The sequence below is a fragment of the Engystomops pustulosus genome, chromosome 9 (assembly GCF_040894005.1).
Source record: "Engystomops pustulosus chromosome 9, aEngPut4.maternal, whole genome shotgun sequence".
Lineage (NCBI taxonomy): Eukaryota > Metazoa > Chordata > Amphibia > Anura > Leptodactylidae > Engystomops > Engystomops pustulosus.
The window spans coordinates 79,203,786-79,229,521 of record NC_092419.1 but is presented as its reverse complement, the minus strand read 5'-3'; the positions used below and the strand labels follow the sequence as shown (position 1 = coordinate 79,229,521).

The window sequence follows — 25,736 nt, the reverse complement described above, 5'->3', positions numbered from 1 at the left end:
GCACCTGAGGCAGGCTATTCCACAGATTGACATTTCTCAAATTAAAAAAGCCCTGTCGCCTCTGGTGATTAAACCTTGATATCTCCAGACGGAGACAGTGCCCCTCGTCATTTGATTTCATTTAATCTGGAACAACTTTCCCAATTTTTTTTTTTTGTATGGACGCAAATTTGGGCCACAAATTTTAGAGCATGTCTTATACCTAAATGTACCATAGGTGTAGTCTATTTTGAGGAGCAGCTAGTTAGGTTGAAGCAAGTCCCCAAAGCTCCAGAATCATATTCCTGCCCTAGTTTGCAGCTCCAGTTATCCTTTCTACAGGTAATGGCATGTGAGTGTTGAAAACCTACAGGTAAAGAAAGAAACTTTTGGACATGTTTAAGATATGTCCTATTTAATAATACATAGGATGCAGCACATAATGGATATCTTGTACTTGTATTACACTGTAATCCTCCAAATGATTAAAATATTATTTAGTGTAATAACTTCCGGGGCTCAGTCTTCCCCATGGGATTTACATTACAGTTCATATAGTGCATAGGTACCTGAAACAACAAGCTGCTTCCAATCTTTCCTGGATTCAAGTTTGGACAGAGACTTCTCATATTCAGCTTGATGTAAGAATGCAGATTTGCACTCGCTTCTTGGCGCACACACAAACTTTGACATTAGAAGTACCTGTTTAACTTTTATAGTGTCTAACGGGCACTTAATTACTGGGAGCGTCTTAGAAAGATATACTTCTAATAACTACTCTTAGTAACGCAGAGCCTCTCTGATTTGCAAGCTAATGAAGCCATAGCTCACTAAGCTCAAGTGTTTGTTTTTCTGTAAAACTAGTGGCAGTTTGTTCCACCAGGGGGAGTCACATTTTCACTTAGGAAATAATTGATGTTAATGGAAATGCTATTTGATCTTGCCTTTTCAAGAAATCTTGACATTTGCATACCTCCCATTTCTCAGAAAAAAAGGGAGACTATTATTTTGCCCTAACTGCACCCCCACACACTTATATTGTGCCCACAGCACCCACTCATTTTAAAGTCTCCTCTTATTTTTCCCTCTGAGCACCAACTACTATATTAGCATATGATTTAGAGATTTCCCAGAAACATCACAAGGGATACAAAAATCTTAGTGAATTTCTCTGCTTTATGCTGCCAACAGATCCATTTTAACCACTATTTCCATTATTTTTGCTTTTTGACCTTTATTTCAAATCCTTGGTTGCGTAAACTACAGCATGGCTTCTCGTCGAATTCAATGGGATCCAGATTCTGTTGCCAACTACACACCAACATCTGCTTTAAAATTCCACCATGTGAACGTATTCTAGATGTGACCTTAAATGAGATTCTCAACCGATACATTTCCCCCTAAACTTACTGAAGTATTATCTGCAAATATTTAATGCTTGTCTTTTATTTTTGCATTTTCTTACAGATGGCCTTATTAAATAGTTTGAGTAGTGAAGACAGATCACATCTGGAGGAAGGCATCAGGCTTTTACGGAGGACGAGGCGGAACAAAGGCAGCGAAGGCTCTGAGAGTAAGTGTTGCTTTTACTCCTGGGCTTCATATCTTTTAAGGATTAAAAGAAAATGGAAAGGGATAGGAGTAATGTAAGGATACTACAGGCTTCAGGTAAGATTGTGTCATTTTCTATACTGTCTTCTACCTTGCAGGATAATAGCTGACTCCTCCCGGTAGGATGTTGTTAATCTTAGTGGTACAACTAAAACAAGGTAAATGTTGTTTTGGATAAGAATGTTCTGAGGAGCCTTGGTTAAGATGTCTTAAATCTAGTTACTGGTTTAGAAACTGGGTTTATATAGCAAATCCATGCAAAACACATCTGTATTTGAGTAGTATTATATATGCTATAATATATATTCATATTGTGTGATTATTATAAAGGCAACACAGTGTAAGCATTGGCTTTACTGTAAATCCCTATTCTCAATGGCTGGTGCTGGATTTTATACTTTTCTCCAATATAAAAGGCTTGGTTAAGATGGTGAAATAATAATGTATCCATGTTGGACTTGTGTGTATGCCATCTACTTAGAAATTTTAATATTAGCTGTAACAAGTCTTCCCACCAAAGTAAGCAATGGGCCAACACCTTGACATAATTACTTTTATTACAATGTAAAAATTTGAAAAGATAGTCTGATCAGAAGGTAGTATGTTATACGGCAGGAAGAGATGAAAATACGAGGGCGTTCAATAAGTACTCGTGTTAGAAATGAATACACCATTTAAAAATTTTTTTTAGAAAGATACATTTCTCCCAACGTTCCTGCCATTTTTTTAACCCCTCCAAAAATAGGATTTGTTGAACTCTCCAAAGTACGCCTCTGTCTGGGTGATGACTTCCTCGTTTGAGCTAAAAAAAAAATTTCCTGCGAGCCATTTAGGGATTTTTCCTGCGAGCCAAGTTAGGGAACGACAAAAAGTTTCAGGGAGCCAGATCGGGTGAATATGGGGGTTGCGGCAGCAATTCATAACGCAATTCATGCAGTTTGGCGGTGACAACTCCGGATGTATGTGCTGGTTTGTTATCATGTTGAAACTGCACCTTCTTTTCCGCTAAATTCGGCCGTGTCTCCTTCAATTTTTTGGCGAAGCCGTCCAATGGGATGACGCTGTTCGTATCCCAAAAAATTGTCGCCATGACCCTTCTGACCGATGGGACCATCTTTGCCTTCTTTGGAGCAGATTCACTGAGAGAAATCCATTGTTTTGATTGTTGCTTAGTTTCTGGTGTGTAATGATGAATCCAGGTTTCATAAAGGGTGACAGCTCGACGCAAAAATCCTTTGGATCTCGCTTAAATTGAATTTAACTCAATTTTTTTTAATCAACTTATCATGTAATAGATAGCAGCACACGATGATAATGCCAATTTCCCTCAGGAACGCCCTCTGTTGTCAAATATGGGTACTTATTGAACCACCCTCGTACTGATTTCCATATATTATCAAGTATTAGCTGAGTTTTTCAGCACGAAAAATGTGCTGAAAATCTTTAATTTTGCGTATACTGGAGTCAAGAAAATAAATCATGTCAAAACTCACCTTTCCGGCAGACCCCGCAGGTCTTCTCTTCTTCCGTCAGCAGCAGCAGGTCTGTGTGCAGCGGCCAGGCAGCTGTCGCTGACATCATAGCATGCGCCTGCTGGGCCCGTTGCTAACTGGGAGCTGAAGCAAGTAGAGGACCTGCCCGTGGTGTTGGAAAGGTGAGTTTATTTTATTTGTGTGCTGGGCAAACTAGGGGATGGCTGGCTATATACTACACAAGGCTGGCTGTTTACTACACAAGGCTGGCTGTTTACTACACAAGGCTGGCTGTTTACTACACAAGGCTGGCTGTTTACTACACACGGCTGGCTATATGCTACACACGGCTGGCTATATGCTACACACGGCTGGCTATATGCTACACACGGCTGGCTATATGCTACACACGGCTGGCTACTACTACTATTACTGGGGAATTGCTGGCTACTACTACTATTACTGGGGAATTGCTGGCTACTACTACTATTACTGGGGAATTGCTGGCTACTACTACTATTACTGGGGAATTGCTGGCTGGTTTGCTATGTACTACAGGAGGGGTTGGCTGGCTATGTACTGGGAGGCTGTGACCAATGCATTTCCCACCCTCGATTTATCCTCGTCAATAGGTTTTCCCAGTTTTTGGTGGTAAAATAAGGTGCCTTGGCTTAGACTTGGGTGGGATTATACTCAAGTATATATGGTATTTTTATTTTCTTTTGTGTTAAAAGTGTTGAAGAAAAGTGTAACCTGTATTTTATTCCAACTTATGCAGTGGAGTGTCCTTCTCGGTAATTTACAGCTCTTTCTTTCAACTCTTCCTGCTGTATAACATGCTGCCATTTGAACTTATTAAGACATTTTTATGTAATTTATTATAAAATGAAACAAAAAGTGTTCACTGATCCTGCACTTCACAGGTTTCCTGATATGAAGGATAGATACCGTAAAGAGAGCCCTCTGTCTTGACTGGTTTCTGCTGCTAGGATTTGAATTTGTGGCAATTGTGAGACCCTGCTTTTTCTGCTAGTGATTCTGAAACACATCAAACGGAATCAAAACCATACATTTCCTATGTATTTCTTCAGAAGAAACCGTACTATGTGGTGGCTCCTCTCATATTACAAATTTTAGAGTTCTACTAAGCCTCCGTGTCTGATTTGCCAAAAAGGGTTCATTGAAAATGTAATTTCTAAATCGATGGTTCTCCGAGTCTTCGTTTGGTATTAGGATGGATCTCCTCTGTTAAAGCTGAGAAGGTGTGTTTGTGGCAAAAAAAAAATTGGCATTACTTCTGATAATGCTGCTTCTGCTTAAAATATTGTTCTGGGAGATTGAAAGCACATGGTCTTCCTCGTTCTAAAGAAGAGAACATCAAGTATTTATTACATACAATCTGGTAAAAGTGTGTGCATTTTCTTTTTTCTTTGTCTGTAGATTAACATTCATGTTCAGTATGAAAGTATTTTCTAGTTCATTTAATCCCATGTATTAGATCTGGAAAACCATAAGTCAGTTTCCTTTCCTATAAAACATATTATTAACATGATTAAGAAGAATAAGAGCGTGCTGGACGGATTCCACTGAAGCACAATACTTAGTGAAGTGACATGGGGACATTTTACCATTACATCTGCATTCAAGCATCAAAATCCTGTTTAAAGTTTTTAACGTTTGTCCACGTTATGGCAATATAAAAAAAGTGTCTGTATGACTGTATGTAGGCAATTGCATGGGTCAATGTACCTCTAATAAATTTTCAGTGCTCATCACCCCAAGATTTTTTATCTAGACAGTGCCACCTTATTTGCAGTAATTGCATAAAATGACCACTTAGGGTCTACTTGGTCTCCTGCTAGTCGCCAAAGGTCCTCAGGCGCTTGTGGCGGCTGGCACTGCTCACCCTCTGGCATTGTCATGTCTGACGTCGGGTGCGACTGCTCATAAGACGGACATGACCGTGGACTCCAGGATTATGGGTAGGCGAGTATAAATCAAACCTACCACAGCTGGTCACTCTGGGATCTCCAAATATTGCATGGTATTTACACCTGAAAAGCCACCTTAAAAATGCTGCAGTATTTACAACACTAGACTACCTGAAAAAAAAGAAAGTCCTTATATAGGGGTATCTATGCAAATGATAGTAATTGAAGAAAAATCTCTTGGACGAACTGCCATTAAAGATGAGGTTCAGTTGTCTGTTGCAGGGTTCTCTAATCTTTAGAACCTCCTGCTAAAAGGGCCAGAAAAACTTTTGACTTCGATATTCCAATCATAAGAGCAGGTGGGTTCAGTCTCTATATCAGAAGAGAACATTTCTTCAGATAATTCCAAATGCTAGGTCGACCCTAAATATTTATTTTCTAAGGGTGATCAATAATCTCTTCATAAAACTGTAAGTTTGTGGAAATAGAACTGTAAGTTTTGTATATAAACAATTTTTTGGAAACAAGATCAGTCTAGGGCAAGTTTTTTGTGGGGCTGAAAAGTTGTTCCCAGTTAATGTAAATTTGAAGCACCGTAGTAAGAATGCGTGGAAAGGGCCTGAAAAGCATTTAAGGAACGCAAAAATAGATTGTTTGATCCTGAAGAATTTTCTACTAGAGATAATATTCCCAAAGTAGACATTCACATAATTATAGTTCCTTTAGAAGATTCCACACAGTTAAAGGATCCAATAGATGGCAAATCAGACTGTGTTAAAAAAAAGAATAATAATAATTAATTAATAAATAATAATAAATAATTAAAGACTACAATACAGCCAGAGTAGCAGAAAGATTGAAAAATGTTCTCCCACAGTGGATGAAATCTGATCTCTCTCAAGCTCCTGTAAAGAATTTCCTGGGCGCACACTGAATTCTACAACTTTGTCAGCTTATCTCCCTTAGGAAAAGGAAGAGAAGCCCATAAGACCAGCTATGAGTTTGTTAGGCCAGATGTCGTCATGTACACTGTGCGGCATGGAGCCAGAACCATTCTCCAGATATGGATTCTCAGATGCCGAGACAGAAATCGCCTGCACCTGAACATGAAGGTTCACATTCCTCTGGCTTCAAAGTTTTCTTTCAATTAGTTGAAGAAATTAGAAAATCTAGCGAAAGGAGTTATATGGCACCAATGGCCTTTTCTCCAGACACAAGTCAGAATGGCAGGGGAACCATCCTAACAGGAAAATACATACAAGGGGTATGGTCAAAGAAAACCTCTTCTCTACCATTAAACATAAAGGAGTTAAAAGCAGTCTAGATGACCCTAAAACCTTGTACCAGTATTCTTCAAAACAAGCATTTAAATCTCCTGGCCACGGTGGCATATTTAAGAAGTCCGAGAGGTCCAAGATATCTCATCCTACTAGCACTATCTTAGTTAATATTTTCCTTGGCAGAGGAAAAGTTCAAAAGTACATCTAAAAGGGTCAGTAAAAGTTGCTGCATATTACCTTAACAGAACATCAATAAATCCCAACGAGTGGAGTCCAAATACAGAATCTTTGCATCTGATAGTGGATAGATGGGTTCTCCAACAGATGGGGACCTGTTTGTCAACTCAGATTATTTTTCCCTACATCTAAGAAAAGTACCCATTGGAAGGTGTTGCCTTCACTCAGAATTGGGACCTAGACCTACTTGTAGCCTTTTCTCCAATCCCTTTATTAGGGAAAGTTCTACGAAAGATTCTTGTGAGCAGACCCAGTTATTTTGGTGGTCCCATTGTGGCCAAATAATACTGATGTCTCCTTCTTTGCAACCTGGCATTAGACCATTTTCCCCTTCACCACGATGGCACCAACCAGAGAGAGGGATCCGCCCCCAGGGACAGGAAACCTGAGCATAAAAACATGCTCCTCCTATTCTGCCTCAGTGGTTTCCTGTCCCTGGAAGGGACCTGAGCGTGGGCTGAGGGAACCTCTGGTTGGTTCCGTCGGGTGCCCACAGTTTCTGACTTACCGGGGGGCGCGTCGCGTCTCTCTGGAGAGGCCGGCTCCACGTGGTCCTTCTCCTGTATTGCGCCTCGCTGTGGTGTCGGATGCGCGCGACCGGAAGTGCTCGCTCTTCACTTCCGGGTCGCATCGGCGCTGCCCGGAACGGGGCAGCGTGAAGACAGGGGGAAAAAAGAAGGGGCCGTGGGGCGGTGAGACAACCACCAGGATATTTGTGGAGCTGGCTGGGCTCGTTCTGTGCATATGTGTATATGCAATAGAAGAACGAGCCAGCAAAGCTGGAACCGGAAGGGGGCGTGGCCTGGCTGGATTTTCTTCACATTTAAGCGCCATGCAAGAGTAAGCATTTGGTGCTTTGCAGCTCAGGCCAGGAGAATGGCGGATAAGCGTGAGCTCCCTGAACCCCTGAAGAACCCAACTCCGGTAATGAAGGTGTGGTGAGTTACCCGATGGGGCATTTTTTTACACACACTAATGTTCTGATTCTTAATGGTTTTAGGGAGAAGATACTCCCAAGAAAGCCACTAGGAAAACACACCACAGGGAATGTAGGATGTGCGGTAGGAAGTTGCCGTCTGGTTATGAAAAAAATACGTGTTCTTCCTGTATTGGAAAGATTATCTCAGAGGAATCCTCCTCATGGCTGGAGACCCTTCGTTCGGTAATTAGAGAAGAGGTCCAATTGACAGTAAAAGAAACGATTAATCCGGCACCTGTATTACCAGATAAAAATCTTCCGGGTCCTTCCACTGTAACAGCCCCGGAAGACCCTTCAAACTCTGAAGAAGAGGGTATTATTCAGGATGAAACAACCTCTTCGCTCTCTGAGGAGGAATTGACGGGGCGTCCTTTATTCCTAACGGAGGACACTGATCAATTGTTAAAAATGATTAGAGCCACTATGGACATTGAGGAAAAGAGAGAGCCAAAGTCAGTCCAGGACATTATGTTTGAAAGTTTAGCGGAAAAGAAAAAACGCACTTTTCCCATTCATAACACTATTTCCACATTAATTTCAAAGGAGTGGGAAAACCCTGACAAGAAATCTTTTATTTCCAGAGCAATTAAAAGGAAATACCCCTTTGATTTGGATAATACTTCATCCTGGGGCCCCCCACCTAAAGTGGATGCTTCGATCATAAAAATGGGCCGTGGGGCTTTCCTACCCTTTGAAGATATTAGTTCCCTAAAGGATCCTTTAGATAGGAAAGCGGATGGATACCTTAAAAAAACTTGGGAATCTTCGACAAATGCGTTTAAACCAGCTGTGGCAGCCGCTTGCACGGCCCGAGCGGTATTGATGTGGTTAGGCCAATTGGGGAATGATATACAAAATAAGGTCCCTAGAGAAAGTCTGCAGTCCTCTATTGCAAATATACAGAAAGGAGCAGCTCTTTTAGCAGACGCCTCGATTGATAGTCTGAGACTATCAGCAAGATCTGCGGCACTATCAAACTCTGCAAGAAGAGCCCTCTGGCTAAAAGACTGGTCGGGTGATTTGGCCTCTAGGAGCAGACTGTGTAATATACCCTGTAATGGAGATTTTTTATTTGGTCCCATCCTGGATGATTTACTAGAAAAAGCGGGGGATAAGAGGAAAGGATTCCCTTCCCCTTATGTTCCTTATAAATCAAGATCCTTTCGGTCCTTTCGTAGGGCAAGGTTTGAAAGGAGAGAGACTCCAGACCAAATTCCTCCAGACCACAGAGGAATAGAGGGTTCTTATTTAACCAGTCTAGGAATCAGTCTAAACCGGCCCGTTCCCATCCACAATGACATAAGGCCCCAGGTAGGAGGAAGACTTTCCTTTTTCCTCCCGGCCTGGAAAACAATATCAGACAGCAACTGGATCCTAAGTACCATCTCACAAGGGATAACCTGGGACTTTACAACTCTCTCTCCTCAGAGATTCAGAATCACAAAAGTCCCGTCCGGAAAAGGTGGACTAGCAATGATGTCAGAAATTGCTACTCTTCTTTCCAAAAAGGTACTGTGTCAGGTACCGTCGGGGGAAAAGGGTCAAGGATTTTATTCAACTCTTTTCTGGGTGAAAAAACCCAACGGGTCATTAAGAGCTATAATAAACTTAAAAGGTTTAAATTCACATCTTCAGATCCCAAGTTTCAAAATGGAAACTTTAAAGTCTGCGGTAAATCTGCTATTCCCGGGATGTTTCATGGCGTCAATAGACCTGGCAGACGCTTATTACCATATTCCAATTCATCCGGAATACCAGAAGTACCCAAGACTTGCGGTTCAAGTAGATCAAAGGATCTTGCATTTCCAATTCAGAGCACTTCCCTTTGGCATAGCTATCGCACCGAGGGTTTTTACAAAGGTTATTTCAGAAATGGCAACCTTTATAAGAAAAGAGCCAGGTCTGTTCATCCCGTACTTAGACGATTTCCTACTAGTTGGTGCCTCAGAACTTGCAGTAAGGAACCAGGTAGACAGGGTATGCAAAATCCTAGATTTCTTGGGTTGGGTCAGAAACCTAGAAAAGTCTTGTATAACCCCGTCAACACAAAAAAGTTTCCTGGGGGTGCTGCTGGATTCCCAGTGTCAAAAAACTTTCCTTCCTCTAGAAAAACAGGAGAAAATTACAAAAGGAGTAACCGACCTAATCTCCACTCCCGAAATCTCCATCAGAGGAGCCATGTCTCTTCTGGGTTGTTTAGTGGCAAGCATTCAGGCGGTCCCCTGGGCTCAGTATCATACAAGGGAACTCCAAAATTTTCTCCTCAGCACATGGGACAAGTGTCCAACATCCCTAGACAAGAAAATAAGAATTCCCGACGTAGTACTAAAATCTCTAGAATGGTGGTTAGTTCCCCAAAACTTAACACAAGGTCTCCCATGGGTGTTAGACTGGGAAGGAATAATTACTACAGATGCCAGCCCCTGGGGATGGGGGGCTCAAGTAGTAGATCAGTCTTTTCAGGGCAACTGGGAACCACAAGAAGACTGCCTATCTTCCAATGCAAAAGAGTTATTGGCAGTACTAAAAGGGCTAAAAGCAGCACTTCCACTCTTACGGGAACAGAGGGTGTTAGTAAGGTCAGACAACACCACTACTGTAGCCTACATAAACAAACAGGGAGGCACAAAAGGGTTACACCTAATGCAAATTACTTCTCAGATCTTTCAGTTGGCAGAAGTTCACTTCAAATCCCTAAATGCAGTACATATAAGGGGTACAGAAAATGTCCAGGCAGATTTTCTGAGCCGAAATATCATCTCCCAGGGAGATTGGGCTCTGAACGGAAAAATTTTCCACATGATAACAAAATTGTGGGGGTATCCAGAAGTAGACCTCTTCGCCAACAAAGTAAAAAACTTCTTTTCCCTAAATCGCAGAGACCATCCCCTGGCCATAGATGCATTCTCCCAAAATTGGGGACACTACCATCTACTCTATGCCTTCCCTCCCATGGTGTTAATACCAAGAACGGTGGGGAAGATAAAGCGGGACAAAGCAAGAGTGATTCTCATTGCCCCATTTTGGCCACGCCGTGCTTGGTTTTCAAGTCTCAGGGATATGTCAATCGCAGACCCGTGGATACTGCCCGACAGGAAAGACTTGTTATTCCAGGGTCCTATCTGTCATCCTCAAGTGAAAGGGCTTCATTTAACGGCATGGCTCTTGAAAGGTTAATCCTACAAAATAGGGGACTTTCTTCTCGGGTAATATCCACTCTGCAGAATAGCAGGAAGCCTATCACCTACAAAATTTATTTTAGAACATGGAAGGCTTTCTTTTCATTTGTAGGAAATCATGACATACACATAGATAACCCAGACTTTAAGCTTATTCTAGACTTCTTACAGTTGGGGCTTGAGAAAGGGTTAAAACCAGCAACTTTGAAGGTTCAGGTGTCAGCCCTAGCAGCTCTTTATGACCAGGATATAGCTAGTCATCCCTGGATATCTAGATTTATTAGGGCCTCAGTGAAACTTCGTCCTTCTATTAGATCTAGGCTCCCCCCTTGGGACCTGTCATTGGTCCTGAAATCATTATCAGGTCCCCCATTTGAGCCTTTAGAAAGTATCCCAATTAAGCTTCTTACATTAAAATCAGTATTTTTAACAGCCATCACCTCGGCAAAGAGAGTAGGTGAAGTAGCAGCATTGTCATGTAGACCCCCCTACTTTTCTGTCCTACATGATAGGATTATTCTAAGACCCGACCCTGAGTTTCTTCCAAAAGTGGTCTCTAATTTTGCACAAATCCTAGGTCAGAAGGTGAAAAATCTTTTCATAACCTTGATGTTAGACGCAGTATTCTCCAATACTTAGAGGTTTCAAAATCCTGGAGAAAATCAGATAGTTTATTTGTTCTCTTTTCAGGAAGAAACAAAGGCTCCAAGGCTTCATCTGCAACCATCGCCAGATGGATTAGAGTCACTATTCAATTGGCTTACGAACTGGCTGAGAAATCTGCCCCAGAGAATATTCACGCCCATTCTGTCCGGGCACTAGCCACCTCTTGGGCAGAATTCAGACATGCCTCCTTGGACCAAATTTGTCAGGCTGCATGTTGGACTACCCCCCACACCTTCTTCAAACATTATCGGGTGAATGTGGCGGGGTCATCTGAACTTTCTTTTGGGAGGAAGGTTCTCTCCTCTGTTATCCCTCCCTAATACTTTTCTCTGAAAATCTCTCTGGTTGGTGCCGTCGTGGTGAAGGGGAAAACAGTAGTTACTCACCGGTAATGATGTTTCCTCGAACCACGACGGCACCTGGTATATTCCCACCCAGGGTGTTCTTTCCTAAAATCTATGTTTCTATAGGATAATTCACGGGTGTTGCAAACAAACAAACAAAAAAAAAAAAGACATATATATATATATATATATATATATATATATATATATATATATATATTACACATACATGGAAAACGATATATAGATTTATATGTTTCTGATGTACTAACGATATGGCTCTTCCAAGTCTCTGTAAACACTGAGGCAGAATAGGAGGAGCATGTTTTTATGCTCAGGTTTCCTGTCCCTGGGGGCGGATCCCTCTCTCTGGTTGGTGCCGTCGTGGTTCGAGGAAACATCATTACCGGTGAGTAACTACTGTTTTTTTTTTCTCCTAACACACAGATAAAATCTTCTTCAACGGGGACCAATTTTGGCTCTAAAGCCAGTGTTGGGTTTGCACCCTGAGAGCCACTGTCACGGGTGCGCTTGCGACCCATATCCCGGGTCACAGGCGCACCTGTGTCTTCCAGAGCCTCTCCGCTGGCGCCCGCGTCCCCGTCTCCTAGGGCGTGCGCCGCCTTGCAAGGATTTAAAGGGCCAGCGTGCCGATAATTGCCGCTGGACTGTCGCCATCCCAGTTAAATTCCCAGCAACTTTCTGTGTCCCCTGCCGGATCTTTGTGCTTCTATGCCTAAGAGAAAACTATATTCCAAGCCCTCTGTTATTATCCTGACTTCCCGTTGTGACCTCGATTCCTGTGCTGTCTGTCCTGACCTGTTGCTACGTTCCCGACTCTGATCCTGTGCTGCCTGTCTTGACCTCCTGCTTGTTTCTGACCACGAGTTTGCCTTACAATTCTGCACTAAGCCTTGGCCACCACCTCGGACAAAGTTGCGCCTGTGGAACGGCCTGGTGGTACGACCCATGCAACCCACTTTGCGGCGGGCTCTGGTGAAAACCGGGTACCATTTAGACTCAGGTCCCAGGTTTCGGCTTACGTCATTGTCCTTGGTGGTACAGAGGATCCAGTACCACTGATCCTGACAGACACTTGTTGAAAATAAAGGGCTTTCTGCTAAGGTAATAAATACTCTTCGAGTGAAGCAGGAAAATACCCTCAGTTTATTTTCAAAAAATTGGGAAAGATCTTGCTCTCTGTGTCAGGATAGTTCCTCCAAATATTTCTCAAATTTTTTACTTTCTCCAGGAATGGTTTGAAAAAGGCCCAGTACATTCTTTGATGCTACCTTGGGGGTAAAGAGATTCAGGAAAGCACCCGGCTTAGACCCATGATTAAGAACACTTCTAGTCGACCTTTCATTGATTCTTAACACTCTGAACACCTGTTGGACCAAAATTATCCTTAACTACCTTCAAGCCACCGGCTTAAATTTATAAAATTCAGGCAAAGTATTTCTTCCTTACACATGGTTTGGCCATGACCATGTGTAAGGATGCAATACTGTTGTCCAAAATACGTAGGTAGTTTGCCAGGAGGTTTAACACCTTGCGGTTTTAAGGAAATAAAGTATGAAGTTTTAACAGCTTTTAGATTTGCTGAACTATGAGTGCTGGATTTAATATATTCTTACTATTGTGGATATCGTTTGCACATAGGGGACTTCCAGAAGATGAGTGCTAATGAACAGATTGCTGGACTTAAGTGTTGAGTGTACCCAAACTTTATTTTTACAGCTCTAAGCCTTTAGAAAAATGTATACAAATATTTCAAAATTATGAAATGTGTTATATATGAATAGAAGAATTGCTTCATTTGCTTATGTGTAGTTAGATAAGATATTATTAAAGACCATCATTATTTAGTATGTTGTGGCAATAGAGAAATAAATCTGTTTTATGCTGGTTAATTTTTACATAAATTTAAAGACCAACATACACATTGAGAGGGGAATTGAACAATTGCTCGCTCTTTCTTGACTTATTCATACACATGAATGGATGGCTTGGGTGAAAGATTCAGGCAGTTAAATTCCAGCCTTTCTGGTCCTTATCTCCCCTGGTATCTGCCATCGGAGGAGAGTCGGAAAACCCCATAAACAATAGAGAGCTGGCTGAACCTGTCAAAATAAGCATTTTTTCCCCATATTTCATCTTGCGTGTATGGGGCCCTAGGGTTGATGCAGTCAATGACTATCATGCATGGATTTTCTTGACAAAAAATACTGTAGTATCAATGAATGTAGAGGCTGCTGATGCAGTGTCATGCCATGTTGCCATGCCAGATTCTTTTCATTTGGGTATCTAAAGAACTGGCAGTGTGATATTTCACAATGTGATATTATCTGAACACTGAGAACAAGCCACATCTCCACACCAATGTTTTGGTGATACAGCAAATGTTGCAAGAGACATGTTGGTATAAGCAACCTAGCAATGCCACAAGTGTGGTTATCAGCAGTAGTGATAATCACACAAGGAAGCGCTCTATTTTTTTTCAATCTTTTAGAAGTTACTCATTGGCGCATTTATAGTATATCTACAATATTTCTTGTGTGTTCACTCTTGGTGTCACTTTTTGGTGCAGAATACACAATACAGATCTGCAGTTTATGTACTTTTATTTTTAGCATGGTCAATGTTTTGCTAGTTTATAAGTAACTTTCCTGGTTAATGGGGTTTTCCTACCATTTCAAAGATGGTAGGGAGAGTATTTTAAGCAGTTACACAATTGTTAAATCTTTAATAAAAATCTATGTTTTCTTCAATTTCTGATTAGTTTTACAATCATACTGAACAAACAGCATTTTCAATAGTGTACGATTTCCAAATTGTAAAATATACCATGACGTGTATACACATTGTTTCATGGTGACCTTTACAATCCTGGGGTTTTGCACAAACCATTGCCCTCCTTTATATTTATTTCTCGCGAACGAGTATCCTCAGCAACGCTCTGCATATTCACCACCGCCAGTCTCCAGGCTAACATTGATACCTTGGAGTGCTGTCACCTTTTTCCTTGGACTACACTGCAGTACATTAGCATTGCAGTGCATGAACTTGATCATTCAAGTTAAATTTAAGTGGTAAAAAAAGCTTTTTTTAATAACAACAATCATATAAAATACAAAAAAAACATATCACAAATAACCCCACATATTTGGCTTGGCCGCATCTGTAACAATCTGTACAATAAATATGAAACATTATTGTACCCACATGGTGAATGCCATAAAAAACGTAAAAATCATAATCATAAAAATTATGATTTTTCATTAAATGTCTTCACATAAAAAAGGTCTAAAAAGAATTAAAAAAAGGTATGTTCCCCAAAATGAAACCAGTAAATAGAACTTCTCTCGCAAAAAAACAATCAGTTAACCAGCTCCATCAACATAAGAATACAAAAGTTATCCCTCTGTGCTATTTCTGTCCTAAAACAAATTTGGCAATTGCCAGGATTTGGCAATTTTCTAAAAAATGTTAAACAACTGCACCTGCAGTTTTAAGCCACCTAACATCCTACAAAAATGAGAAGATGCATAAAAAATCATGTCAACCTAAAGCAGACATTCGGTAAATGTTTTTAGTTTTGGAGGGCATGACTATCTTCGTGGAAATCCGAAAATTTTGAAACAACATTTTAAATCCCTTGGATATGTTAAAGTGTTTTAAAGTTGTATCCACATATAGTGACACATATCAGATTCTAAATCAAGTACCTGAAGGTGAAAAGTGTCTTTGATGTCAAGAGGTTAGTAAGGAGAGTTGCAAGGGTGATGTGATATTGAGCACCTGTACATGATGTAGTTGATGTGTAAATATCAACTACCCATTTAATAGCCCCTACTTAGTGTGAAAATTGGTTGGTTGCCTAGTTTTGGGGCCTCCGAAATGTAACTCAAGAATGGCTTTGTTAAAATTTACTGCTAAGAACAACTTCCTCAGAACATAAAGTGGAAAGCATTTTCACACTCTTAATGTAAACATATCGGGTATCAGCCATTTCATCTGTATAAGCTTCATGGAGGTGATAAGCTTGGAGGGAGCACACTCACTTTTGACTGGAGGCTAAGTAGAATTTATTCATCATGTCAATTTATCATGTGAGTTTCCTTAAACCTTTCATAGGAGGATGCAAAGATTTACCTCGGAAATGTCTGAATAGATTGGTTCCCCATCTGGATAGCTTCAATTCTTTATATTTAGACTGGCTAAAGGCTGCATAAAATGTGACAAACTGCTAAATATAACACCTTTGGGCAACATATTATAATGCCGAAATGTTGTAGATGGTTTAATTCTAAGTGCTTTATTGCTTTCATCATGCTATACATTACTTGCAGTGGAGCTGTATCTCTCAAAGCACACCTATAAATTGGCCTCGTAAAAGATGAAATGGCCCCAGCATATTGTCTTAATTTGCGATATCGGACCTCTAGAGGTTTTTCCTTTGGTACAACTACCGGTATGTCCCTGCCCTTGCTTTAAAGCTTTATATCTTAGTATGCTGAGAATAATAATAATTAATAATAATCTTTATTTGGAACCTCATTCACTCCACTTTTTCTTTTCCTGAGTTGATAGGATAAGAAAAAATATCAAATGACAATGTAAGGAAAGGATCTTTAAAAAAAATAGTCCTATTGTTTGGAAATTTCTAGTTTATTATAGACCTCTATTAGGAGAAATATTAAAAGGTATTAACTGCGTTATTCAGTGCTCCAAAGTAGACCTCACTATCCTGGATCATATATAAAGAATATCTAGGCACACAAAGTTTAAGTTGAAGTTAATCAACAAAGCTTTATTGTGGTAATCCAAAGCATAACGTTTCGGCTAAATTAAGCCTCTGTCAAATACGTCTACCGCTGTACGAAGGAAGTAAGAAAGAAGTCCGGTACTTATCTGTCTGTAGCGCTGCGTAGTATTGGACGTTTGTGCATAACAAGGGCATTTGATATGTATCCTCGATCATAATCATAAAGATCCTATATTTTTCCAAACATTGTCATTCAAGTTACTGGTTCTATAGACGAAGTATCTGTTAACCTATTTGAGCACAAATTGCGTTAATGTTTCGAGGAGTAAGGATATATTAAAGCATTATTCAAGTTTTGAAGCCTCTCTGTGATCTGGCTTTACAGGTTGTTAAACTGTCTCGCCATCACCATTATTGGCAAATTTTATAAACTACAGTCTCAAATGTCATGAAAAAATAAAAGTTTAAAATTGTTATGATATGTGAAGTTTTTCCAGAGATATCGTCGTAGAAGCTCTAAGCAGAGTGTCAAAAATTGACTTCTTCATTCACGCACCAATGACCATTGGTAACTAAGGGGTTAAAGTCATTTTGTCCAGATATGAGCCTTTTTTTATATAGTTTTTTAGTACATAAATAATCCCTGCCAAGACAATTTTCCATTTTTTTAAAATTTGTCTTGTACTAGGTGCTTTGGCTTCTCAAGGGCCCACGTCTGCCCTTACACAGCCCCATAACCTCACCAGATAGCTATACTCACCTCCAGCTTCTTCTCACTGCGGCTCCATCTTCTCCTCTTCCGGCCCGCACACATACACTATGACATGGCGTGTTCACGGCCATTTAATTTAAGGGGAGCTTTGCTGTGACCATTTCTGTAAAGGAGGGGTCCCCTACTGTGGACATTTCATTCATGTTCTGCTATGCCGGTGTCTGGAATTTTATAGTGCTGGTTTTGTAATACAGGAGGCAGAGAGCAAAATTGTTTAATTTTGGAACAGTGGCTGAAGTCACTGAGGTGTATTTTACATAGGTCTGCATGTCTGGTGGGTGCTGAGGTGGCAGGTGTGTGTTACGTAGGACTGCGTGCCTGGCGGGTGCTGAGGTGGCAGGTGTGTTACGTAGGACTGCATGTCTGGTGCTGAGGTGGCATGAGGTATAGGTTATGTGGGACTGCGTGTCTGGCGGGTGCTGAGGTGGCATGAGACATAGGTTATGTGGGACTGCGTGTCTGTCGGGTGCTGAGGTGGAAGGTGTGCGTTACGTGGGACTGCATGTCTGGTGCTGAGGTGGCATGAGGTATAGGTTATGTGGGACTGCGTGTCTGGCGGGTGCTGAGGTGGCATGAGGTATAGGTTATGTGGGACTGCGTGTCTGGCGGGTGCTGAGGTGGCAGGTGTGTGTTACATGGGACTGCATGTCTGGTGCTGAGGTGGCATGAGGTATATGTTACGTGGGACTGCATGTCTGGTGCTGAGGTGGCATGAGGTATAGGTTATGTGGGACTGTGTGTCTGGCGGGTGCTGAGGTGGCATGAGGCATAGGTTATGTGGGACTGCGTGTCTGGCGGGTGCTGAGGTGGCAGGTGTGCGTTACGTGGGACTGCATGTCTGGTGCTGAGGTGGCATGAGGTATAGGTTATGTGGGACTGCGTGTCTGGCGGGTGCTGAGGTGGCAGGTGTGTGTTACGTGGGACTGCATGTCTGGTGCTGAGGTGGCATGAGGTATAGGTTATGTGGGACTGCGTGTCTGGCGGGTGCTGAGGTGGCATGAGGTGTATGTTACCTTTTTTTTTTTTTAATAAAAAAACCTAAAAAAAACGCCTCCCCCCAACACAGACACCAAAAAAAATAAACCAAAATTTCTTTAAAAAAAAAACATTTTACAAAGCAACTATCATGGATTTGCAGTGTCGGCTGCAGTCTGGACACAGGGGCTCGGCGGCGGCTGCCACAGTCTGGTCACATGGGGAGAGGGATACAGTGTTTGTTAGCCGCAGTCTGGACGTTTGGTGGAAGCGGCGTTAGCCACAGTCGGGTGGTGGGAGGTTTCGGCGACTGTGGTTGGGGGCGTCAGCTCCAGTTTGGTCAATGCATGATGTAACATCACTACAACTGCCTCCATTTGCTATTTAAACACAGAAGATACTGACACATGATTATATAAATTAGCATCTATTAACATTATATACAGCTATGAGTTTTATACTTGTATTACTGAAAATTTCATACTCCTTCCTGGCTAAAAATACTCCTCAAAAATAGTAAGAGCAGTATTATTACCCTTCTAGAAATATGTTAGTGCGACCTCTGGCCCAAATACAAAATGAACTTTCATTTTGGTTCAAAGGAAAAAAAAACTGTTGATCCTGAACTTGCTGCTCCAAAATGAAAAGACGTGTTGGCATATGGTTAGTAATGGGTATTATTTACTTTTAGATTTAGTAGGTAGGGACTACATGTTTCGACCGCCCCCTTCATCAGGTCCAAAATGAAAATACACAAAAATAATTATAAAAAGCAATTCGGTTGATGCAATTAAATATTGTAAAAATTATTTTTGTACATTAGTCTAATAACGTACTTGGTGAAATACATATAGCGTAGTAAGAACATAAATAGTGTCAAATATGTATAAATTTATACACATGGAATTAAATGAAACTTGACTTGTGCGCATAGAATTAGATAAAATTACAAATATATAGAAGATATTCCACAAGTAATGTATTAAATGTTGTTGATATTTTATGATAAGTGGAATATACGTAGAAGAATTGATTGATTAAAAATAGGTAGATGTAAATTAAAATTTATTAAACCAGTAGATTAGAAAAGGGTGAAAAGAATATTTTCTTACCTGGTAAACCAAAACAGAATGTGGTACTGTTTATGCCCCAGAATGAATTTTGGGACAGTGGTCTAAAAGTAAATTAGTAGTGGAATGAATTAAATGTTAAAATGAGTAGGGTAGAAGAAGAGGGGAAAGGAGGAGCATTGGGTTAATTACCTGGTTGGGATGAAGTGTCAAAGATCTATCGGGAAGGTACGTGGGTCCTAGGTCTGGACCGAGAGAAATACTGTGAGGAAAGATATGTATGTATGGCTTAAAAGGGGATTATAAAAAGGGTTATATAAGCCAGTTGAAAGTTCAAACTCTTTCCTGTGATTCATTTAATCCAGCGGGATAGAAAGACTATAATTTGAATATCCAAAAATGTTCTCTTCGGATGAACTGATTCAGTCGATTTGGATGTGACGGTGGAATCTGATTGGAATCCTCGTTAGGCAGTTCTTATCTCTGTTGTGATAAAAAGAACAGTGTCTGGATCCAGCTTTAATTTTACATCTGTGGCTGTTCATTTTTCCTGTAAGGTTTGTGTGTTTCTGCCTACATACTGTAGGAGGCAGGAGTACTCCAGGAGATAGATAACACAATCCGTTAACCTGTAGAAAGAAAACCTGGAAAGTAGCGGCGCTCGGTGTGCTCCAAGTGTCAAACCACCAGGGGAACCCTAGTGTAATACTAACAGATAAAGGCGTATAAACTGTGAATTCACTATAAGATGCTCACCTGGTTCCATATGAATGTAAGCCTCAAGTCAAATGATGGCAGCCCGTCCAACCTGCAGCCTCGTCTTGAGCAGATCCAGGAATCCATGTCATCGAGGAAGATACTGTGTGAACCCATACGGAAGGAAGAAGGAGGAACGGCGCTCACTTTTTTCAAATAAATCTCAGGAGCCCCGAAACTTTTATTTTAACGATGCTAGCGATGCAACGCGTTTCAGTTCCGGACCAGAGCTTTCATCAGGCATAATAAAACCATAAAATAACATTCCATATATACACAGGGCAAAGCCCGGAAAACCGGAGACCACAGTGACCTCACATGTGATACCGAAAGGTCAAAGTTCATATTAACGGTATATTCCAAATATAATCTAAATACATTGAATGAAAACAGTGATAAGAGCAATTCATATTTTCACAATTAAAAGAAAGAGTACATTTCATATAAAAACATGCAGAATATATACAATCGGTGGTAAATAAATAAATGAATAGCGCGGTCGGCCCCTCACCTCAGATATATTAGATAAGCTGAAAAATGTATGCATTGTCCAAGTGGATAACACCGGAGAACAGAAAGATCTAATGTCCCATGCTTGCCGAATGTAACTGCTAAGGATGCTATTGGTGCGTGTCAAACCATCAAGATGGGCCATTCAATATCCCCTGCCTACGGATCGTGCGAGGGGACAGAATGGTGCAAAAGGCAAAGTGCCATCAGAGGAAGCCAGTCTCACCAAATGCATGAGGTGTTGTGTAGGCCATGAATAAATATGGAAGAAATTGCTTTGTCTTCCACAGGAATTAACTCTTTCGGCTGCGGGTGCGTGGGGAGAGCTCACGGGTTGAGCCCTCTCCATAGCTGGTAAGCCTTTGCTGCATATCGCAGCAAAGACTTACCGGTAACACCCGCGAACTGTGCAAGCACTGATCGCCGGTGTTAACCTGCACATCGCTGCCGGTGGCTTCAAGCACCGCCATCTTGTTGGAGATCTTCGCGCCCCGTGACGGATTGCACATGTACACGGTGCTAATTGCACATTGTAATGAATGAGGATGAAAATCCCCATATACATAAAAATTCAAAAAGTTTAAAAAAAATTATAATAAAAAAACCTGAAAATTCAAATCACCCCCCCCCCCCCCCTTTCCCTAGAACTGATATAAATATAAATAAATGCCACAAATGCCCAATCTAAATATAATAATGTTTTTTCACTGTGTTTAACCCTGTAGCGGAAAATAGCGCCCGAATTTGAAAATGACACTTTTTTTGGAAAACTTCATCAGAAAATATGAAAAAGTTATTAGTGCCAGAAGATGGCAATACATGAGAAAAAAAATTTGTACAGGAGGTTTTAATTTTTGTAAATGTATGAAAACATTATAAAACCTATACATATTTGGTATCCCCATAATCGCAACGACCCAAAGAATAAAGTAGTCATTTGGGGGCGCACAGTGAAAGCCGTAAAATCCAAGCCCACAAAAAAACAGTGCGAATGAGTTTTTTCACCAATTTCACTGCATTTGGAATGGTTTCCCGCTTTCCAGTACATGGCATGGAATATTACATACCATCACTATGAAGTGCAATTTGTTACACAGAAAACAAGTCGCCACACAGCTCTTTATGTAAAAAAAAAAGTTTATAGATTTGAAATGAAAAATTTAAAAAAGGGCCAGGTCTTTAAAGGGTTAAATAAGTTTGCTCAAACAAGTTTCTGAGGTCTTTGGATGTTGTGGACCAATAATGGAGGAAACGCTCTGGTCACAAAATGTGGTACTGACAGCTTTATTAGAGAGATCCTTCAAGTTCAAACGAACCTAGGCCATTTTCTTTTACATCTTCCATGAGGAGGGTCTGTCACAGCTAGAATCTTTCTCAGAGATGACTTCTAGACGGCTCATAAGAATAGTAGACAGGAATAAAAGAGGTTAATAATAAACAAGTAATCTCCATTCAGAAAAATATGGCAAAATTTACCACAGAAGTCTGGTCTGAGGAATAATCTGCAGGCACACTGGTCTGAGTAATAGTCTGCAGACATAGTTGAGACACTAGTATGCAGCAGTAGCTATATCTGGTATATATGCCACAAGTCAGACTGGTATACCACACATATCTGGTATATATGACCCAAAGTTACAAAATATATATATAACAGGCCACAGAAAACAGATTATAGACTGTGCTATAAATAATATTTTGGTGAAGAGAGAAATTTTAGTCCAGTTTGCGCATGGAAATCCCTCAGTAATGTCAAGCCCATTGTCTGACTGGAAATACAGTGTCCCCCAGATCACTATAAGAGAACTGACAAGAAATATGTCCTCCTATTTACTTACTGACCATTAGTAGTAATTTGAGAGAGATGTGGAACAATTCTGTGGTAACTTTCCACAGATTTTACTGCTCTACCTCAGAACACATCTTTCTGTTTAGCCACCTGAAAAATTCTGAGGAAAGCCCTGAGTGGGTGGAGCTTCATGATATATGAAGGGCCACTCCAATCAGGACGCACCTGAATCTGTGATTTATATGCAATGCATTCACATCACTTTTGGATGGAATTAGGAGGGTTGGCCTGGACCCATCAGCTATTTCTAGGTGGCTGTCACTCATAGACACTTCAGACATTAACACATGATCTGCCAAAGCACTATAATAAATCTGATGTGTAGAGGACTGTTAAAGAACTCCTAAAAGTAAAATACCTGCGTAATGATAAATCTGCCCCATCTTCTGTGTGTTGACTTGTCCGGGAGCAGAATACATTTTCAACACTTCTAATTGAAAACATTCTAACATTAGTGTTTCCCAATTTTTTTTACTCAGTACTGTACACAACAAACATAACAAGACACCCTGATACTAGTTTCTTCAAGTTTCTGATGTCACCTTTCCCTTCTCTACTGTATTTTAAATAAATTGTATTATCTCTGTTCCTTACATTGCCAGAAATCTGCTTTTGGAAAGATAATTGAAAGTAAAGAAAATCTATGTGCAGTTGGTCACCTATCTAATATATCTAAATATTACCAGTATGTAAAACATGTGATGTGTGATATAAGCCTACTCATCAGACTAACCAAAAGTAAACCTGCTAAAATGTATTTCTTCTGTTATCTCTTTCTTAAAGTAGGCTATAAATAAGGTCTGCAGTTTGGTGTTTTTCTAACCTCCAAGCTCTCCTAATTCTCCTAGAAAGCGTGTCTGCATTCAATAGCTGTATTTATTTTTACTCCGCTTCAGAACATACGACGGCTGAATACTTGTAATAAACATGAACTTGTCATTTGCGTAAATTTTTTTGTGTTTTGTTCTTTGAAGCTAATTTGTTCCATCCATTTAACACATGTTCACTTTGCCATAGTTATTAGTTTTCTCCACTGTTTACTGATCTAAAGATGCAATATTTTATCCGCTCTGCTCAGCACGCAGCTCTTAGGAATTCACAGTTTGCAAGCGAAAGTGAAATTGTAGACTGCGTTTTCTAAAAAGCCAATAGATGGAGAAATTTAGTCTAAAATGACGTTGGTACCATTTTAAGCTAAAATAAATATTGCATGTCAGAATGCTTGTGGAATTTCTGCCGACTGCGTAAATCCTTTTATTTTGCCCCATGGAAGGGCATGCATGTGGAGTATTGTATGGGAGAATGTTGTGGTAATTAATCACATCCAATATATTATGTTAAGAAGAAAAATATGTCGGTATGGGAAAAGAAAACTTTGCTGATTGCAAGTCTTGTGTTAATGAATGTGTTCGACATTGTGATCTGCACACAGTACACACTTGTTATTTCAGGAGTATTCGGCCTCAAAACAGTTGCTTAAGGATGATAAAAGAAACACAAACATCAAAAGGAAATAAAAAATAGTGAAGTTTTTATTTTACTGCTGATATCCACTAGGTGTGGGCTTTCCAAAATGAATAAGCCAGACTGAAGCCAGATTATGGTTTTCCAGAGACTTTCCTTATGACTTTACAGAATCTTAATTCTGTAAACTCATTTCCCAAGATTTATATACCGTATATTCTTGAGTATATATATGTGTATATGTGTGTGTACTCCCCTTCCAACACTACCCCGGGAGGTCTTCTGTCCAACGATGCTCCAGCTCCCTCTCTCCGTGCGCTGCTGTTGCTGAAGCTGTGACGTCAGCAGGTCCCTGACTTCACAGTGTGTGCCGAATGCGGCGTACGTACTAGAACGTCAGCTGATGTCACAGCTCGAGCGACGGCACCGCGCGGAGAGAGAGAGCCGGAGCATCGTTGGACAGAAAAGGACCTCCCAGGGTGATGAGTACACTTTTTTTTTTCTTATAGGCTGGGCAGGGGCTGTATACTGGGAGATAAGGGCTGGCTGGCCGTATACTGATGGGCATGCACTGGCTGGCTGTATACTGTGGGCAGGCTAGGACCAATGTATTTCCTACCCCTGGCTTATACTCGAGTCAATAGTTTTTTCCAGTTTTTTGTGTTAAAATTAGGTACCTCGGCTTATACTTGAGTATATACGGTACACCAACATTTGTCAATAACAAAGTCCTGGAGGAAGAGGTGCAGTGCTACCTCAACACCACTAAACTATACAAATCACTGTGACCGGATAATATACATCCCAGGGTACTGGATGAATTATGTGCTGTCATACATACCATTAACTTAAATATTTGAAGTATTCTTAAGGATAGGTTCTTTTGCGCAGGACTGGTGCATAGGAAATGCGGTGCTAATATACAAACCTGTGAGTTTAACTTTGGTTGTGGGGAAAATATTTGAGGTTTGTTAGAAATGCTATCCTGGAGTATCTCATTGTACATAACCTTATAACTCAGCCTCCGCATGAGTTAATGAGGGATAGGTCCTTTCAGATAAATCTGACTTCTATGAGGAAATATGTTTTTTTCTGGATCTAGAGGAGGCTGTGGATGTTGTGGACTTTTTTAAGGCATTTGATATAGTTTCAATATTTGCAGATGATACTAGGGTCTGTAAAGTAATTAATACCGAGGCAGATAGTATAATATTACAGAGGGATTTGTGAAAGCTGGAGGAATAGGCAGATAAGTGGCTGATGAGGTTTAATGTAGATAAATATAAGGTTTTGCACTTGGAAACAAAATATACAATTATTTTCTAAACCGTGAAGTACTTGGCAAAACTGCAGCTTAAAAAGACTTGGTGGTATTTATGCATGGTAAATTTAATTTTAGTGACCAGAGCCAAGCAGCTGCTAAAAAAGCAAATAAAATGATTGCATGTGAGGAAGAGACGAATAGATGCTCATAATAGTTTTTCCCTTATAATAATCACTGGTCAGTCCACACGTAGAATATTGTGTACAGTTTTGTGCACTAGTGTAGAGGAGAGCAACCAGGATTATATCGGACTAGAATACAATGACAGATTACAAAATTTGAGATTATTCACTTTAGAAAAAAGACGTCTGAGGAGAAACCTCATTACAATGTACAAATACCTGATTGGGCATTACAAAGATCTCTCCAAAGATCTTTTTATACCTAGGTCTGGGACATCTTCTACCTTCGCCATAGACAGGGGTTCTTTATAATAGCAGTGAAAGTATGAAACTCTCTTCCTCAGGAGGTTCTTATTGTCACTTCGGTGACATCCATAGTGATAGGTCTACCAGTCCCCAAAACTCCAGCAGTGGCCCTTCTCTCCATCCTCTGGGGTTCTATACAGAA

General features: G+C 40.5%; 1 protein-coding gene across 7 annotated transcripts in view; it reads left to right on the top strand.

Moving 5' to 3' along the window:
* Positions 1–25,736, top strand: part of EDA (ectodysplasin A) — a 99,713-nt gene that overhangs the window by 60,713 nt on the left and 13,264 nt on the right. For all 7 annotated transcript variants that reach the window (XM_072125921.1, XM_072125918.1, XM_072125922.1 and 4 more), the window contains exon 2: positions 1,447–1,552. In XM_072125921.1, the coding sequence (XP_071982022.1) occupies positions 1,447–1,552 (106 nt within the window). The remainder of the gene's footprint in view (positions 1–1,446; positions 1,553–25,736) is intronic.